This window comes from Notolepis coatsorum, assembly GCF_963971535.1.
Source record: "Notolepis coatsorum genome assembly, chromosome: 1".
Taxonomy (NCBI): Eukaryota; Metazoa; Chordata; class Actinopteri; order Aulopiformes; family Paralepididae; genus Notolepis; species Notolepis coatsorum.
In genome coordinates this window covers 214197484-214217883 of record NC_140165.1, presented here as the reverse complement: position 1 = coordinate 214217883, position 20400 = coordinate 214197484, and the positions used below count along the sequence as shown (strand labels likewise).

The window sequence follows — 20400 nt, the reverse complement described above, 5'->3', positions numbered from 1 at the left end:
AGTGAGTGTGTGCGTGTGGATGTGTGTGCTATGTGCGTTTGATGGTTGTTGTTGTGTAGTGTTCATTGTTCGTTTAGCAGCCTGATGGCCTGGGGATAGAAGCTTCTTCTGAGTCTTTCTGTGCTCGCCTTGAGACTCCGGTATCGCTTGCCTGACCGCAGCAGTTCAAAGAGGCAGTTGTTCGGGTGACTGGAGTCTTTAATGATTCTCTTAGCCTTGCCCCTGCAACGCTTGTTGTAAATGTTCTGGAGGGTGGGGAGCCCCCCTCCAATTGTGCGTTCGGCTGAACGTGTCACTCTTTGTAGTCTGCTTCGGTCTTGTGCAGTGCTATTCCCAAACCAGGAGGTGATGTTGCCAGTCAGGATGCTCTCTATTGTACATGAGTAGAAGTTCTTAAGGATCTTCTGACTGACTTGGAACTTCCTTAGGCGCCTGAGGAAGTAGAGGCGTTGTCGTGCCTTCTTCACAACACTGTCAATGTGTGTGGTCCATGTCAAGTCCTCGGATATGTAGGCTCCGAGGTACTTAAAGCTGTTGACTCTCTCAACCGGTGCCCCGTCGATGCTGAGGGGGCTGTAGTCCTTGACCCCCGACCTCCTGAAGTCCACAATCATCTCCTTTGTTTTGCTGACGTTCAGGGAGAGGCTGTTTTCCTGGCACCATCCCGCCAGGACCTTGACCTCTTCCAGGTAGGCCCTCTCGTCGTTGGCAGAGATCAGGCCCACCACCACTGTGTCGTCAGCAAATTTGATGATTGTATTGCTACTCCGCTGAGCCACACAGTCGTGTGTGTACAGGGAGTAGAGGAGGGGACTCAGAACACAGCCCTGGGGGGCCCCTATGTTGAGGGTGATGGATGAGGAGGTGCAGTTGCCTGCTCTCACCACCTGGGGTCTGCCCGTCAGGAAGTCCAAGACCCACTGGCAGAGGTCATAGTTCAAGCCCAGGTCCCTGAGCTTGGCTATGAGTATGGAGGAGACTATGGTATTGAATGCCGAGCTGTAGTCGATGAATACAAAATAAAATAAATAAAATAAAAAGATTCCGTGATAAACGCCCTGTACTGGAATATTCTAGAACGTTGTCATTTTTCGGCCTATTTATGAATTGTTTTCAAATAAACGCTAGATTATCGATAGTATATGTGTACATATGCACGCTGGTGCCGCGAGCTGAAAATCGATTCTCTTAGTTCCTGATCGCTCGCACAGCCAAACAGCCATATCACACATAGGGGAAAAGCTTATATCTCCGTGAAAACAGGTCTGATTATCCTAAGACTGGTAAAATAGATTCCTTACCTGAGATCAGATGGTATCCAAAAAGATTATTCCAATTCCTGATCGCCATTCCAAAAATCTATCCTTTTATTGATCCAATGCTACGTACTGTAAACACATATTCCACGCTGTTCTGAGGCTCCACAATGACTGGGATCATCTCCGGTTACATGCGTGAGAAGTAAAATGTGGATTCCGGAGTTTTTTCTCTCTCACCATTTTCATTGAGTCCATTCCAAAAGGGTGCATTACCATCTGGGAGACGATAGGGGGCGCTTTTTTCACATCTGAGCTCCTGCTGGGGCTGGTTTCCCAACGGTAGACTCGGTTGATGAAATATGAATTCAGATCGCTAATAAAAAAAATGGCACGCTAATTGTCGTGCTGGGCATTCAGGGGGCGGACTGCTAACACGTGTGTTATGTTGTCCGTGGCATCCAAAGTGTTAATGTTAAATATATGTGCTGATTAGTAAACGGGTTCATGTAAAATATGTGTGCTGATTAGTGAACGGGTTAAAAGTAGAGATGTTCCGATACAATTTGTTCCTTTCCGATCCGATTCCGATACCTAAGCTTTGGGTATCGGCCGATACCGATACTTATCCGATACCAGTGCATACATTAAAAAATAAAATAAAATAAAAAAAAAAATTATATAAATTATAAAACTTTTTTTTTTTTTTTTTTTTTTAACATACAGCTACTGTTTATATACTGTTTTTTAGTAATAACTATAACGTTTTATTCAACAACAGGTGATTGTATAGATTAGTATTAGTATCAGTAATTGAAAACTATCTCAATGAGTTCATCCACGGAAAGGTTGTTGGCACATTAGTTCCACACGGACATTATTCGTTGCTGCACTTGCTTCCACAAGAAGGCTCCGTTTAGTAGCAGAGGCTCTGTTGTTGTGATTTTTGCACAATAAATATTCAACATTCTCTTTTGAGACTCCGCCTCAGACTCTTATCATTTGGCACTAAAAGCTAAACATTGTCTCCGATATGGCTGTCCGCAACATGTCATTAATTGTGTACGCGACGTGCAATTGTGCAATGACGACGTTACCGTGAGCTAGGTTAGCTAGCATCAGAGCTACCGGTATATGGAAAAACTAACGTTACTGGTGACATTGTGATTTAACTTGGAATACTCCTTTGCCAACCTGCTGTACTTTGCTTGCAGGTCTGCAGCCATTATTGCTGGATTATGAATAGCCCCAACTTTAGCCAAGGTAACGTTATGGCTAAACCTTTAACGTTAGTTAATGCTAGCTTTCGGTTAGCTGTTCAGCTAATGCTAATAACATCAGAGCTCCCCGTCAACAGCGCTCTGCCGGGACGATGGCATTTTAAGAAAGTATCTGCTCTGCTGTTAAAATGGCAATTGACACTTTAATTCACGGTCGATTAAGCACACGTTTGTTTTATAATGCTCACTCAGCGAGTAGGGTATATCTACAGAACCCAACGTCCGCAGTGTTGTTGATAAATTACGTCATATGATATGGTATCGGAGCGCAACATTAGAGGGTACTCGCCGATACCGATACCAGCATTTTAGGCAGTATCGGCGGCATTTCCGATACTGGTATCGGTATCGGAACAACTCTAGTTAAAAGTCATTTAAACCTCAGGGTTTTTTGATCTGAGAATGAAGCCCGAATCAGTAGTCAGCTTCAGGGGAAGCAGGGAGCTCTGACATACCCTGTGGAATAGGGTACACTACTGGCCCCTCTATAATTAAAGCAATGTTGTGACTGGCTCCAAAGAGAAGGGGCTGTTGGAGGCCGGAAACTGCCACACGTACACACACACACACACACACACACACACACACACACACACACACACACACACACACACACACACACACACACACACACACACACACACACACACACACACACACACACACACACACACACACACACACACACACACACACACACACACACACCCTGCCCCCAACTCTACCGCTTGGCTAAGCCACCGATCCCCCTGTTCTTCACACAAACACACACACGCATGCATGCACACACACGCACGCGCACGTGTGCACCAGCGCCACAATGTTTACATAATAGCAGTGAATGGCATTCATTAGCATGTCCTGCCGGGCCCCTACGTGAGCAGTCTCTGGTGAGGAACTGGTTGTGTTGGTGGTGAATGGAGTCTATAGAGCTACACTGACCCACTCTGTGCTCAGGTGACCAACAGCTGTGCCAAGAGCCCCACACTCAGGAGGAAGGAGAGAGAGAGAGAGAGAGAGAGAGAGAGAGAGAGAGAGAGAGAGAGAGAGAGAGAGAGAGGGAGAGATGGAGAGAGGGAGAGAGAGGGAGAGAGAGAGAGAGAGAGAGAGAGAGAGAGAGAGAGAGAGAGAGAGAGAGAGAGAGAGAGAGAGAGAGAGAGAGAGAGAGGAGGGGGAGAGAGAGAGAGAGAGAGAGAGAGAGAGAGAGAGAGAGAAGAGAGAGAGAGAGAGAGAGAGAGAGAGAGAGAGAGAGAGAGTGTGTGTGTTGGACATGCCTCCTTGCCTGGCTGTGTGTGTGTGTGTGCGTGTGAGTGAGAGCGAGAAAAAGAGAGAGAGAAAGCGAGAGTGTTTATGTCAATATATTGGACATGCTCCCTTGCCTGACTGTGTGTGTGTGTGTGTGTGTGTGTGTGCGTGTGTGTGTGCGTGTGTGTGTGTATTTTGTGCATGCTCCTTCTACTTTGCCTGAGTATGCCTTTGCATTAACAAAGACCAGGCAGCCGTCATCTATCCATCCAATCAAAGGCCTGCTGAGCAGATAGCTCACTCCTCTCGCTAATGATGTGGCTCTGTGTCAACACAAGGACACACGTATGATGTCATATGATGTCACCAACCTGGACAAATCACCCCATACTGAGGTCAACCAAGCCAATCAATAAAGACACAAAGGAAATGTAGTACCTAACCATATACTATCTTAGAGACAGTCAGCGGTACCTAACCCTAGAGGTATTATATACTAGAGACAGTCAGAAGTACCTAAAAATAGAGGTATTATATACTAGAGACAGTCAATAGTACCTAACCAGGTATTATATACTAGAGACAGTCAGTAGTACCTAACCATAGATGTATTATATACTAGAGACAATACCTAACCATAGATGTATTATATACTAGAGACAATACCTAACCATAGAGGTATTATATACAATCAGTCAGTAGTATCTAACCATAGAGGTACACATACTAGAGTCAGTACATAGAGGTATTATATACTAGAGTCAGTACCTAACATAGAGGTATTATATACTAGAGTCAGTACCGAACCATAGAGGTATTATATACTAGAGACAGTACCTAACCATAGATGTATTATATACTAGAGACAGTAACCATAGATGTATTATATACTAGAGACAGTACCTAACCATAGAGGTATTATATACTAATAAAAACAATAGGAGGTGGTCAATGTACTCTTTTGAAGTACAATATACACTGATGAGGCCAACCCAACAAATCAATACAAACACAAAGCAAAACCACAAACTGAGTAGACAATAAGCAGCACTGTATGTACAGCATATATATACACAGTGCAGGGATGTGCACACACATACACACATTAATCACATATTGTCATGCAGAGTGCATCCATACTGTTACGCACGCACACACACACACACACACACACACACACACACACACACACACACACACACACACACACACACAGTAATTACAAACATGGCTTGGCTATGCTTTCTAAGCACACAGGGTGATGGAGGGTGAGGTCAGAGTCTTGTGCTTTCCCAGCTGCTGTCTGGCATCCATGGCTGTCCACACCTCAGACTCCACAATGCAGACATAGGGAGAGGCCCCCAGCTGGCCTAGGGCCACTGTCATGGTCAAGGAAGATGTAGGCCTATACTATACACAAGCACACACACATTATTGCGCACACACACACACACACACACACACACACACGCACACACACACACACAAGCCAGCATGGGTCAGGTATTTCTGTGTCAGGAATTCTGGAGACATGAACCTAACATGGAGGATGATGAGATTGGAGATTTGGGGCACATATGGAGATATGGTGACCTGATATGTTGAAGGCTCAATTGTGAGGGTTCAATTAAAGTCGTGTCAAGCAAATCTCCACGCAATAGTCTCTGAGGAATTCCCCATGTAATTACTTGCACGCATGAATAAGCATTGCAGTTAATACAGATCGACCCGACTTCTTCAGAAAACAAAACGCGGCCACCGCGCACGAAATGATGCTGTATTTGGGGAAAGCCGTGTGTCACTCAACATCGCACGGCCTTGGAAATGTGTCCTCTCCTCCTCTCCTCGCCGTCACCCACGAAATGGAGCCAGTTTGAAGCGCGTTGACAGCTCACCGGGGAGACGCGACGCGTTCCAGTTGTGCTTTCAAGACGACCGACGCGCATGGTTCCCCTCGCGGCGCAACACCGGGGGCCTCGAGATCATTAGTATTCCGTTCCATATGCGCCTATTGTTAGGGCCTCGGCGGAGAGCAAGGCGGGAGGAGAGGAGGAGACGAGAGGAGTGGGAGGCGGCTGATTTAATTTCTCTTTCACCCTCTCTCATAAAGGCTTTCTATTGTGGCAAACTGAAACCGCACTCTCTCACACCTACTCCCCTGTGTTCCTGCCTGCTCTATCAATAAAACACAGAATAACAAACACTAAAAAAAGCAGCGAAAATACAATGAAGCTAAAAATAGACAATATAATCAAGTGATGACACACAATGGACTGTGTAAAAACAACAAGGCCAATGTTGCTGAGGAATGAGGAATGTAGGCCTGCTGCTTGACGCGCGGCAATCCATGCGTAAAAGTGTCCAAAGAGACGCGCTCTTTTGGTTATTATGTCACAGAACAATGATTTGGCTTAATGCGCTGTTTTAATTATCACATCACTGTCAGACAAGGAACATCAGCCTACATTCTGATCTTCTTGTATTCACTTTACTGGGACTTCAACCTATATGCAAGGAAGACTCATTCACAACGAGAAATGCTGAATATATGCGCAGAATAATTATAAATAATTAAAATATAAGGCTAAATTATATCAAAATTAACAATTCATCTCTTTATGATCTCATTAGAGCATCAATAAGAGCTTGTTAAGTAGTAAAACCTATAAAAGACATAATAAGGGAACAATGGGCCATTAAATGGTAGGCATGTCGCAAACGACGGGTGCTCCACCCCGATGTCGTCCCCCTCAGGCATAAATCTCAGCCCAAAGGATGGAAACGCACTACACCCTTTCATACAGAGAAGCTATTAATCAACTTAAGTAACTTTTCTTGCAGATAAGGGTCACCTCTGCACAAAAGGCACAGCAAGAGTCAGTATAACGGTCAAGTCGGTAATAAATGAGAGCTGTATATCCTGGCTCCCAAACAACTCTATCGAGTTATATGGTGAAAGCCAGGGGTAGGGGTTACTTACTACTCGTCTGTAACATGGTTACGTGTGTCGTCTGTAACGTGGTGTCAGCATACCCCCTTCCCAGTAAAAGACACTAACAAAATCCAACCAGCAGAACTTCTTACCAGCTGGCGTCTTAATGTCAAGTTTTCCTGCCCCCAGCTGCTGAAACACGATAGTTCGCTCGTAGCGGCATTCTCGGGCACCGGGTCTCCCAGGGCGAGAGCCCCGAGGACCAGACACTCCTGCCTCTGCTTCCGGAGCTCCAGCTCACACAACCCCGCCAGGCTCGCCTCCAGGCGCTCCTTCGTCCGACTGCGCTCCACCGTTATGGGGAAGGAGAACGCACGGTGCATGGCCAAAAAAAAAAGTCCACTATTTTGTATGAGAAGAAAAGAGATGATGATCAAGCCCTATTGTCTATGCATCGTTCTGGAGCACCCAGTTGTGTTTAGGATTGCACATGTAGGCGATACAGAGCCATGTTGGATCTCATTCCTTGTAGTGTGGGAGGCTATGAGCAGCATGGGTTCCTCCAGACGGCGAGCTGTACATGTTCTATTTTGCAGCTGTCAAATGCAGAGCCGCGCTCCGCCCTGCTATGCGAGGTCTATTGGCTCTGATTCCACGGCCGCGACGAGAAAGTGGCTTTCATCCGCCCCTCGCAATTCAATCTCAGCTTTCATTGGAGCGGAGGGGGCGGCGGGTGCTGCCCGTAGCCCATCCCCCCTTGATTCATTATATTTACGCATCGACCTCACCCTGCAGTCCACGACCAATGTACTCTTGCGGTATAGGAAAGACTGGGCAAAAGGGACCAGACTGGGTTGTATTTGCTCAAAGTTCATCAATTCACATCCTAGTCTGTTAAGAGTAAGACTCTTGAATGTAATTGATCCCCCCCCAATATTTATGTGGTCTTCAGTTCATCAGATATTTGGTATAAGGTTTTGTTTTGATTTTCTATAAAACTCCATTCACATTTCCACATAAAACAATAATTAACAGCATCATTGACTGATGCTCGGTCATGCATGCTTATTTTTCCATCTTCATTTCACGGAAGGTTTCTGTCTCCTCCAGTGATTACATCACTTTGGGGTCAATGTCACGCTCACATCTGCACAACGCTTTAACCAAAGACAGTTGTGCAACAAAACTGGTAAGTTATGTGCCCAATAGTGTCTGAAATATAGATCAGCTTTTTCGTTCAGTGAAGTGCCCTTTTAGCCTACTTTGTGGCATGACGTGAGTGAATACAAGATGATTACAGATTATTATCATACATTGGGATATATGTTAACTTTTACTTATTAATATTACCCTAACATGTGTTAGACCCTTGGTGAAAAAGGCATAGATCAAAGGAGTGTAATCATAGGAAGGCATTGATTAGGATTTTGGAAATTTGGATTGGGCTAATTTATTATGGATTTCTGTTAGATTTGGCATCCAATTTGCATGCACTGTGTTTGACTTCTGTAGAGGGGTAGACCAAAGAACACCTGGCGAAGAACAGTGATGATGGAGCTGAAGGAGATGGGTCTTTCCTGGGACGAAGCGCAGGCCAAAGCACGAGACAGGATTCAGTGGCAGTGTATGATTGCGGCCTTATGCCCCAACTGGTACAAAGAGGATAAGTAAGTAAGTGTTTGACTTTTGTAGGCTACCAGTGGTGCTGTGAGTTGTAGTATGGAATAAAGCCTAGGAATCATTCATTCATTCACACACACATGATTTTACCTTGTTGCATCACCAGTATAACACCTGAAATATATATCTGAAAGATAGAATAGTTGTCAACAGAAAGACAAAGAGCCCCATAGTTAACCAGACACTCACAGCAGACATGGGTCAGTACAGCCTCATAGTTAACCAGACACTCACAGCAGACATGGGTCAGTACAGCCTCATAGTTAACCAGACACCCACAGCAGACATGGGTCAGTACAGCCTCATAGTTAACCAGACACTCACAGCAGACATGGGTCAGTACAGCCTCATAGTTAACCAGACACTCACAGCAGACATGGGTCAGTACAGCCTCATAGTTAACCAGACACTCACAGCAGACATGGGTCAGTACAGCCTCATAGTTAACCAGACACTCACAGCAGACATGGGTCAGTACAGCCTCATAGTTAACCAGACATACCGAGATATACCTCATCTCATGTACCTAGTGTACTCCATCAACGAATAAAAAACAATACACCCATCACCTGCCAAGCCCCGCCCTAGTGGCGTACTATATAGTACTAGGCAGTGTGCGACCCATAGCATGATCTTTGGGTGAGCCGCGTCGGGGGGGGGGCGGCGCGCCTCTCAGCGAGGAGTGCTCAGGAGTCGGACTGTGTAATCGCAGACGTTACTAGTCTGTAGCCCGTAGTAGGTAGAGTAGAGTTAGAGTAGACAACTCACTTACCGTCCGGCCGTCTGGACGGGGCTTCCACAGCACATTCCATGATAAAAAAAAGTATCTATTTAGTTAGATAGAGATGATTATCTCTCAGACTCCTGACTTACTAACAATATGAAATACTCCTGGTCCCAAGCATTATTTTCTCGACTGACGAGTCACTGAGCTTGCTTCGACCACTAGGAAACGCGCCCATATTTCATATCATATTTGAAGACCCTAATAGGCTACATTTATTTGCTTGCTGCATTTACATTGGCTGCGACGAATCGATACATTGGCTGCCTGCAGTGACGCTGACGCCCACCACAGTCACCACTGTGAGTGACGTGAATCTCAAAACAATGATTTATATTTAACTAATAATAGTCCCCACGGCCACCGGAGCAGCACCAGCCGCAGGTGTAATTGCGCCTGTAGATGATCCGATTCCCGCCTCCTGCTGCTCTGTCAGCTTCACTGTCAGTGAATAATATATAATAGTAATTTAGAGACCCCCCAAAAAATCGCAAATCAAGTTTGCAGGGGAGCTGATGTCTGATCTAGGGGAGCTATAGCGGTCCGGGCTCCCCTCGTGGATCGCACCCTGGTACTAGGCGTGGTCACCACTCACTCTTCCTCTATTTTCGTTTCCATCATAGCGGATGCATGACACCCTATGCAACTAGTTGTTATGAAAAGTTTAGAGAAATTGCATAATATTGAATGCTTACCGGAGATTTGCTTACCCCTGGAATCTTCGGGGCATGTTCCAACGACACGTCGGGTCTATTCTGATGTTTCCTCATCTTGTGGCAGCAGATCGAGGGACAGCGTGCGAGGTTTGGCTATCGAGCCGGCTCGCACACAGGTAGGCCCTGTGTCATCAGGCATTGATGCTAGTGTTAGTAATGCTGGTTGTGTTGTTACACAACCGAGTTGTGTGTCGGCGCCAGGGGCGGGATGGCTTGGTGAACGTTCCCCTGAAGTGACGGTTTCCAGGCGATCCTGGAGCGTGCTGCTAACACTAATGCTAACGCTAATGCTAACGCTAATTGTTGTGAAGGGCCAGATTAAAAGCTGAGAATCTACGTTTATTGTTTTATATACCTTGAATATTATTTATATATACAATTTATATCCCTTTAAGCCTGCGTTTGAATCCTAGTAATATTCACTTTCCTCATTGGATAACGTTCTCGGCGCCAGACGGCGCGCCCCTAAAGTCAGGTTCAAAGGCGAGCCCAGGCATGTTGGAGCATGCCTGGAGACGGCGCATTGATTCGAGACGAGAACTGAGGTTTGGCACTAGAAAGCCACTTAAGTATATATATCGCGGCAGGTGCGAACGGCAGTGTGCGTTCGTTCGGTAAAACAGTGAAGTGCAAGCAGTTCGTCTAAACAGAGTGTTGAGAACCACGTGCGAAGTGAATAGTAAAAGTGTCAGAGTTAATGCAGTAACGTCAAGTTCGACTTAGCTTAATGTGAAGTAAAGAGTCGTTATTTATTGTGCATCGTGCCAACAGCAGTTCGTTCGTGTGCAGCATTACCCAGCAGTTCGTTCGTTTAGTAGCTAGTGGAACCTTAGCCAGTGTGCGTGGACTAAATACATTGGTGCCAGTACACGAGGAGGGCCTAGTCGTAGAACCTACTGGCCATGTGCATATTGGAACCGACGGCGGCGATTGCAGAACCAGTATTGGTTGGATTATAGTGATTGTGGAACGTACTACCTGGAGAAGAGCATCGTTAATACCCACTGTCGTTTGGATTTAACCACCTTGAAGATCTACTTCGGGCTGGCTTCGTGGACCGAAGCTAGCTGGCTATCACCATTGCTATCGGGCAATTGGATTACAGTTATTGCTTTGTTGCTGAGCCTTTGGATTACAAGGACTGGATTCTATACGAGAACCCCCTTCTTCTTCAATTGAACAGACTGAGTATCCGAACATTCTTCCTTCCTCCAGAGCTTACATCTCTGGGAGGAAACCCCCTGTCTCCAGCGGTACCAGCGTTTCCCCCTATATTGCCATCCTACGCCAAGCGGCGTTTAGTCTAGTACCCCATCGTAGGAATTATTTATTCCAACTGACGTTTGCTACTGACTGACTTATTCATATTCTTCGCCATACAAGCGCGACCTTAATTCCCATCTCTGTACAATTTGCTGCATAACAATAAATATTCTAAATGATATTTCTTTGTCACCGTGCCGTATTATTCTGAGTGTCTGCCATAATTAACTGTACTTTCTGGCAAGTAATAATAATGATAACTAGCAGTGGTTTAATCTATCACAATCTTTAATACAGTCAGGGTTTTGTAACCCCTCAGTTACAATTGGTCCTTCGAGCCGGAGGGTATCAGTAATCTTAATATCATATTAATAGTGATATGGCCAGCGGCGGACACTCTCCAAACGGCTCTCCCAAACTAGAGCGCCCTAGGCGCAAACGTCAGCCCCCTCCACACCTGGAGGACTACGCTTTCGTTTTACCTCCTAGCTTATCTAAAAAGACGTTAAGCGCGGATAAAACTAATAGCTTAAGCATGCCCAATCCTATCGACTTGTCGGCCCCACCAGTAGAGACCCCAGTGGGTTCAAACGAAACTGACTTAGCTCACGGGGGGGAACAAGCGGGACATGACGTGACTATACCCAAAGACAGCGCCACCGGGATAGACCCCGGAGCGCCAAAGGATAAAGACAGCGCCACCGGGATAGACCCCGGAGCGCCAAAGGATAAAGACAGCGCCACCGAGATGGACCTCGGAACGCAAGAGACCCAAGAGCGCGCACCCGAGATAGACCTCGGCGCGCACCCAAGAGAAGAGTACCGCGTCTTAGAGATGGACCTCGGGGCACGGGAGAAAGTAAGAAGCAGCGCTCAAGAGATGGACCTCGGAGCGCGCCAAGAGAACAGGTCACCACCAAGTCCTGTCAGCGCCCGATCACCTCCATCAGTGTCATCCCCCAGCGAGGCTGACCAGAGACTAGCACAAGCCTTGATCGCCACGCTAACAGCATCCACGGAAAGAGACCGTCTCCAAGCGCAACAACAAAGCGAGCGAGAACGCATCCGACTAGAAGAGAGTCGCCTCCAGGCTGACGCAGCGATGACCATCAGACTGGAAGAGAGGCGCCTCCAGGCTGAAGAAAACATTCAGCGAGACCGCGCCAATGCACAGCGCGACGCCGCCAATGCACAGCGCGACATGGAGCGGGACCGTCTGCAGGCGCAGATGATAGAGCAATTGATCCAGAGGGCGACCCCCCACTCCTCCACACGGAGCTCCCGGAGATCATCACGACACGGTTCGAGGGCACCTTCCCCTCCCCGACAAATCTACACAGGACCCAGCCAACAGGAAGAACCTGCTTACGTCGCCGAGCCCCCTCCCCGACCGGTCTATACGGGACCCAGCCAACGGGAAGATCCCGCCTACGTCGCAGAGAAACTAACTAAGAGACTCCAAGACCTAGCGGAGGACGAGGGAGGACATCAAGCCCACCAACACGAACCTATTTTGGACCAGGAGGCCCAGTACAGCCCCGACCTCAGCCCCGAGCCAATGCGTTACGTGGGATTACGTAATCCAAGAAATACGAGATATCGACCGCCTCCCCCCAGCCAAAGACAATAGAGCACTAGATGACCTCTCTATCAAGGTGCAATCCCTTGTGGGGATGCTGGGGTCACAAAAGGAGAAGGGGAGATATGAACTATATGCAAATTCCAACGTGGAGCGGATACTGGAGAAGCTCCCTCCAGCCCGTCAAGAGCGTTTTCGGCGGCAGAAAGACCACCGTGACCCCCACGGCCCAGAACCATCCCTCCTAGACCTGGCTGATTTCCTCGCCAGGGAGGTCAGCAGTCTACGATTAGACACATTCGTGTGGGGTGGCTCTAACCCTAAAGATGGACCGAGGAGGTTCAATGACAACCGCTGGTCCGTGACCGTTATGCACCAGGCCGAGTCAGTGCCGCGGCACAAGAACCATAACACCCCCCCCGTGAAGGGAAAGTGGAAGATTGCCTGCCAGTATTGTGAACATGAACATTGGCTGTCTCAATGTGACACCTTTAAGAAGCTGACTGCTGACGAAGTGAGTCAGTGAATCAAAGCGAACCGCCGCTGCTTCCGCTGCGCGCGCAGCCACATGGCAGCTGAGTGCCGCCTGAAGAAAAGATGCAGCAAGTGCGACGGCGCCCACCTGGATGTCCTACACGACAGCAACAAGAGGAGACCCGTACCACAAAGCAGCTCGAGAGTAGATGTCCTGTATATAGACCCTGCGAAGAGCGGGAGCTCCCGAGTGCTCTTGAAGGTGGTCCGAGTGCTCCTAAGCTACGAGGACAAGGTCCTGGACACTTACGCCGTCCTCGACGATGGGTCTGAAAAGACTCTCCTCCTCGCGTCCGCCGCAGCCCAGTTGGGCCTGCGGGGTACCGAAGAAACAATGACAATCCGTACTATTCGGCGAGATTTAAAGACCATAAAGGGCGAAAACGTCTCATTCACAATAGCAGCGGTCGAGCAGCCCGAGAAGTGGTACAGCATCACTAATGCCTTCACAAGCCATGACATAGGTCTGTCACGTTATAACTACCCCATCCCACAGCTGATGGAGAAATACGTGCACCTACGCCGACTGCCTATACCGCTCATCGACGGCGCCACCCCGACCCTGCTCATAGGCTCCGACCACGCAGACCTCATCGTCCCAACGGACGCGGTCCACATCGGACCCAGAGGCTGCCCAGCCGCGGTCAAGACCCGCCTGGGCTGGACGCTCCAAGGCCCCCTCTCCGGGTCTTCCAACCGACCGACGGCCACACGCTGCCTCTACACGAGGGTAAGCGACAACGACACCACCCTCTTGCAGCACGTCGAGAGACTATGGACCTTAGACTCGATGCCCTTCAAGAACGAACGGAAACTAGTTTGCTCCAAGGAAGACAAGTATGCCATAGCTCTCCTCGAGCAGAAGACAAAGAGGGTCGAGGTCGACGGAGTGATGAGATACGCAACTCCACTCTTGAGGCGAGAGGGGATGCCCACCCTCCACGCATCAAAAGAAGCGACACAACGCTATCTACTGAACACCGAGCGGCGTCTAGCTAAAGACCCCCCTCAAGCCACGATATACCGCGCTGAGATCGACAAACTGATCACAGCGGGACATATAAAGAAAATCGACGATCAAGAGGCAGACCAGACGACTGAATCCTGGTACGTGCCCCATCACAAGGTCCACCACAACGGCAAGAACCGCATTGTATTCAACTGCAGTTATCAGATCGGACTACAGAACCTGAATAACTTGCTCCTACCCGGCCCGACACTCGGCCCCTCCCTCCTCGGCGTACTACTACGTTTCCGCCAGGACAAAGTAGCCATCAGCGGCGACATCAAAGGGATGTTCCTACAGGTGCGACTGATGGAGGAAGACAAGCCCCTGCTGCGGTTCCTGTGGAGAGAGAGGATCGACGATGAACAACCCTCCATCTATCAATGGGAAGGTCCTCCCCTTCGGCACCACATGCAGCTTTTCCATCCTCTTAACCGGTTCATTGATGAAGGTCAGTCGGTAGCTAATGTGGGGGGTTTTGCTGAGTCCTATTTACCCTTTTTTCGGGTAAATGGGTTGACAACAGGGTGCAGGGCGGGTGTGCCGTGGCTAAGTAGCCAGGTAGCTTCGATCCTGTGCCCCGGCAGGGTTGGACGGTGTCCCACCCGGAAGCCGATGCTTGAGAGCGAATCGGCCCGGCGGGTGGCAGTATGGACGGATGAGAGCTATACTGCTGTAGGATGGAATTTAGCGGCGGCCAGTGTTGTGGCTCAGCTGACTGTTTTCCTGTCCACATTAGCGTCGGGTAGTGAGGCTACGGGACCAGCCGACGCTGAAAACATTTTGCATGTTTGTGGTGTTATAGAGATCTTGACTCAGTCGCAAGCTATAACTGCGGGAGGATTAGGATGCTATCAACGCTTGCTAATAGGCATTTCTGGTTGGAGCAATCTCCTCTTGGGGAAGAAGAAAGGTTTTCTCTCCTCACGGCTCCTTTTTCCACAGAGGGACTCTTTGGTCGTTCTGCGGAGGCGCAGGCGGTTATTGATCTGGGTCCCACACCACCTCACGCTATGCAGCCAGAGGTTGGAGCACGGCCTCGTCAGCGACTGTGGCGAGGCCCTCGACAGGCGGCCATGTTTCCCCCGCCAGTGGTACCCTGGGCGGAGAGTCAACAGGTGTCCACAAGGCCGACAGCCTTGGCGGCCGAGGGATCGGCCATATTGGGTGTACTCGGCTTGGGAAATACAAGCCGTCGTCATTCTGCCACGAACAGCCTGCTCCCCGATCACTCCTCTCTCCGTTACCAACGGAAGCGGGGCTCTGATCGTTTTCCTTTGGCTGCGGGCCGCGAACCTTCTTTGAAGCGCATGCAGCCCCACTTTTCGCTTCTCATGGTGACAGGGGCTGACACCCAGTTGATGGCTGAGCCTGGGTCTGTCCGTGAGAATGTTGTGCTGTCGCGTGGCTCCCGCACCACACGTTGTGTGATGGGTGAGCCTGGTGTTACGGCTGCCACTATTTACAGTGGTCAGCAGGGGGACTCGAGGCCTCTTCGTTTTAATGCTCAGCACGGGTTACCACGGCCTCGCCTTCGCCAGGCGGGGTATCACGCTGATGCCTCCCACTCTCGTGAGAGCGGCAGTGGTCTGCAAAGAAGAGGCGTGCGTGATTTGGGTGGTAGCAATATCACTGCAGGGCTACGGCATGTAGGAACCCATGGGGTCCTCACGCCTTGCATGTCTAGCTGTAGAACAACTCCTCAGCATGCGCTAGAGGGGTGTTCAGGGGGGGAGCGTGTGTCAATCAGTTTGATGGCAGCTTCTCCCGTATCAAACCGGCCCTTTCTGTCGGGGTCTCCCCTTGGGTGCGACCGCCCTGTCCGCTTTGGCGGGTTCAGGGGCTACGCACAGCGGGAGGGACCGGGCCACCTATCTACTGTTCCTTGCGGCCCAGCGTCAGTTGACAGCGGGTGCGCTTTGGGATTATTATCACATATGGCGACAAGAATGCCGTTTGGAGGAGTGGATGGAGAGAACGTTGAGGCGGGGGCTTGTTTTGCAGTTCGCACAACCCCACCCTCCGTTTTCAGGTTTGGTGCAGACCCTATTGTCAGGGTCAGCAGCAGTGACAGCTCTGGCCGACGAGATCCAATCTCTGTTGGCAAAGCAGGCCATAGTCGTGGTCCCGAGAGAGGACGCAATGTCAGGCATCTACTCCCGTTATTTTCTGGTGCCCAAAAAAAACGGGAGGGGTCAGACCTATACTGGATCTGTCCGCGTTCAATCGTCTGATTGTGGCGAGACCATTCAGGATGTTGACCGTCAAACTCCTGCTACTTGCTATCAGAGTGGGAGACTGGTTCACCTCCATAGACCTGAAGGATGCGTATTTTCACATCCCGATTTTCCCTCTTCACAGGAAGTTCCTACGGTTCCTTTTTCAGGGCGTAGCGTACGAATACCAGAGGTTGCCGTTCGGCTATTCTCTGGCTCCCCGCACATTCACCAAGTGCGTAGAGACTGCGCTGGAGCCTCTACGTCGTCAGGGAATACGGATTCTATTCTATCTCGACGACATTCTGATCCTCAGCCGGTCGGAGGAGGTCGCCAGGTCTCATACCAGGCTGGTGGTGGAATTCCTCACCAAGCTGGGTTTTGCTGTGAACTGGAAGAAGAGTACGCCTCTTCCCAGTCAACAGGTGGAGTACTTGGGCTTGATGTTGAGGTCGAGGCCCATGATTGTAACCCTCTCGGAGCAACGGAGGGTGTCTATCCTCCACACGCTCTGGGGTTTCCGTCTTGGAAAGACGGTCACGGCGCTGCAAGTGATGCGCCTGCTCGATATGATAGCATCTGCTCACGCGGTGGTTCCTCTTGGCCTCCTCTTCATGAGGAGGATACAGAGGTGGTTCTCCAGTATGAGAATAGACTCGGTGAGGGACAAATGGAAACGTTTGACGTTCCTTTGTCGATATGGGGGGATCTCGCCCATTGGAGGAGGCCTGGTATCCTCACCAATGGGGTCCCCATGGGCAGCAGGCGCTCACACGTCACGGTCTTCACCGACGCTTCCCTCACGGGTTGGGGAGGGACGTGTCGGACCAACGCAGTGGGGGGCAGCTGGACGATCCATGCTGCCCGGTCTACCCTGCACATCAATGTGTTGGAATTGAGGGCGGTCCTCCTGGTCCTCAGACGGTTCGTCCACCTGGTGGTAGGCGAGCACGTTCTGATCAGAATGGATAGTATGACGGCAGCGGCGTATATCAACAGGCAGGGTGGAACTCGATCCATCCGCCTGCACCGGGCGGCGGTCGAACTCTGGCTATGGGCATTTTGGAAGGCTGCGCAGTCTGAGGGCGCTCCACATCCCTGGCATGGAGAATGTGGGCGCGGATATGATGTCTCGGGGCGGTCCTCGTGTCGGCGAGTGGGAACTGCGCCACGATATAGTCAGGCAGATCTGGGATCGCTTTGGGGAGGCTTCAGTGGATCTGTTTGCGAGCAGACACTCTCACAAGTGCCCCTTGTGGTTCTCGGTCAGTCGGGCAGATCTTCCCCCCTTTGGGGTGGATGCCTTCTCGATGTTTCCATGGCCGCCCGGCCTTCTGTACGCTTTTCCCCCTATACATCTGTTGAATCAGTTGTTGGAGCGGATATGGAGGGAGCGCAGGACCGTGATCCTGGTCGCGCCGGACCGGGGCACAGCGGTGTGGTTCCCGGCCCTGATCCAGCTACTAATAGCCCCGCCGTGGCCTGTTCCTTGGTCGGCGAGGGCCCTCTCTCAAGCACGCGGGTCGCTGTTTCAGCCCCCGGTGATGCACCAACCTCTGATGGTTTGGCTGGTGAGAGGGTAAGTCTGGAGAGGATGGACCCTTCTGTGGTTGACACCATCCGGAATGCGCATGCTCCCTCCACTGTCGCGCTTTACGCGGGCAGGTGGTGTATGTTCCAAGAGTGGTGTAAGGCGGGGGGCAGGGACCCGGTGTCCTGCCCCCTGGATGCTGTCCTTATTTACCTTCAGTCTCTCCTTGATAGACTGTCGGCTTCGACGGTGAGGGTATATGCAGCAGCTATATCCTCTTATCATGAGGGATTTGAGGGTGCTGTTTTGTTCAGCCACCCTCTTGTGAGGCGTTTCCTGCTTGGCGCTCGACGCGTTAAGTCGGTAAAGCGCTCTTTGGCTCCGAGCTGGGATCTTCAATTGGTCCTCGGTCGGTTGTCCTTGGCCCCGTTTGAGCCTCTTGAGCAAGCACCGTTGGAACAGCTGTCGTTCAAGACCGCGTTCTTGCTGGCCGTCACCTCCGCTAAACGCGTGGGTGAGCTTTGTGCTCTCTCGGTACGGCCAGAGTGCCTGTCTTTTCGTTCCGATTGCGGTGCCACTCTGCGGCCTAATCCTGCCTTTGTGCCTAAAAAAGAGTTCTTTCCGCTCCAGGGATATTATGGTTCAGGCGTTTCATCCACCTCCTCACGCTAGTGAGTTGGAGGCGGGCCTTCACCTGTCATGTCCGGTCCGGGCTTTGGGGATTTACCTCAGCCGTACTCAGGGCCTCAGGGCTACCGATCAGCTCTTTATCTGTTACGGTGGCTCTCGTGCTGGTAAGGCACTGTCGAAACAGCGCCTGTCCCATTGGTTGTGCGAGGGCATTGTCCTTTGCTACACGTTGGCCGGGCTGGCTCCCCCTGGGGGCGTCAGGGCGCATTCCACTCGTGGGGTGGCAGCCTCTGCCGCTCTGCTGGGTGGGGCCTCGGTGGAGGACATCTGTGCTGCGGCTTCATGGTCCTCCCCGGGTCCCTTCGTAAGGTTTTACCTCATGGACATGACCGGGGGTTCTGTCTCCCAGGCGGTTCTGAGGTCTGTGGCCTCTCCTGCTTCCCGTCCTTTGGTGGGGTAGCAGGAGTGTGTGGGTGTGGGCCACAATGTGTTGTGTCACACGTGGTTCCGCCTGTGCTGTGTGTTCAAGAGGTTCTAGTTCCCTCTTGTTCGCACTCGGTGGAATTGACTGCCGCCCCCTCTTCATTAGGAAGAATGGGGTGACGGGACTCCCCTCCCCCCTGATGTGGGCTTACGGGTCCTCGCGTCCGCTCTACCCCATATCTCGGTATGGCTTAAGAGCGGGACGCAATGCCAGTACGAGTATATAACGACAGGTTATGTATATAACCTAGTTATATGAGTACTGGCTAAGCGTCCCGCTCTTAAGCCATACCGAGATATACCTCATCTCATGTACCTAGTGTACTCCATCAACGAATAAAAAACAATACACCCATCACCTGCCAAGCCCCGCCCTAGTGGCGTACTTAACCAGACGTAGTTAACCAGACACTCACAGTAGACATGGGTTCTGTATCGTATAGCTCTCGCTTGGCGTCACTCTCTGCACTGTCCTCGCACACGTGCACGCGCACTGAATAAAGACCACAATGTACCTTTAATCCCAATATTTGTCTGACCACACCCCTATCAGCTTACCCATATAAGCAGGGGTGGGGCCACCCACTCGCCTCCTTCTCGCTTTCACCACAAGGAAGTGCCTCGGTAGATCCCCACTTGAAGTGATGTGATGGTAGGAGAAGAGTTGGAAAACAAGGATACGTTGACATCATATCTTTATTTTCTCTCTCACTATTTTCGAGAAAATACGGCAATATTGTCTTCGTACTGGAGTGTCTGGAAGATGATGATCATTCTAAAAATCCTCCACCGGTTTTCGTATTGGGAGTTCGCGCCGCTACATGCTTTTCCAACTGCAGTCCTTGCTGTGTGCTGGTTGCGGTAAAGACACAGCTGGGCTGTAGGACGCGCCGCTGTTGTGAGGAGCGGTGGGTTCCAGGTTTGGTGAGTTATGTTTGCTGGCAAGCTCCACTTGTCTGTTAGTGCTATGGGGGCTAGTTGACAATGTTTATGAAAACCGGCCCCAGACTAGGGTCCTTTGTTCAGCCTCCTAGGCGACAGAAGACCTTGGTCTGAAGCCCATTATAGTTTAACTAGTGGGCCACGACCATTAACACTGGTGATCCCTGTGTTTTCTGGACGAGTGGATGTCTCTCTGTCACCGTGTTAGGCCCCATCTTTCATATCCAAATGAGAGTATTCCCTCACGAGGAGATATGGGCATAGATGTTCATTAGCGGAAGATCTGTGTTCAAAGTCAGCTACACAGGCCAGTTGGGTATTGT

General features: G+C 50.2%; 1 protein-coding gene across 1 annotated transcript in view; it reads right to left on the bottom strand.

Annotated features, from left to right (window-relative positions):
* The window catches only part of LOC311236363 (dapper homolog 3-like), a gene marked incomplete at its 5' end in the record, with an annotated part of 30955 nt that extends 23859 nt beyond the window's left edge, over nt 1-7096 (bottom strand). The window contains one exon of the mRNA XM_084324018.1: nt 6866-7096. Coding sequence (XP_084180144.1) covers nt 6866-7096 — 231 coding nt within the window. The remainder of the gene's footprint in view (nt 1-6865) is intronic.
* Between the last annotated feature and the right edge of the window lie 13304 nt (nt 7097-20400).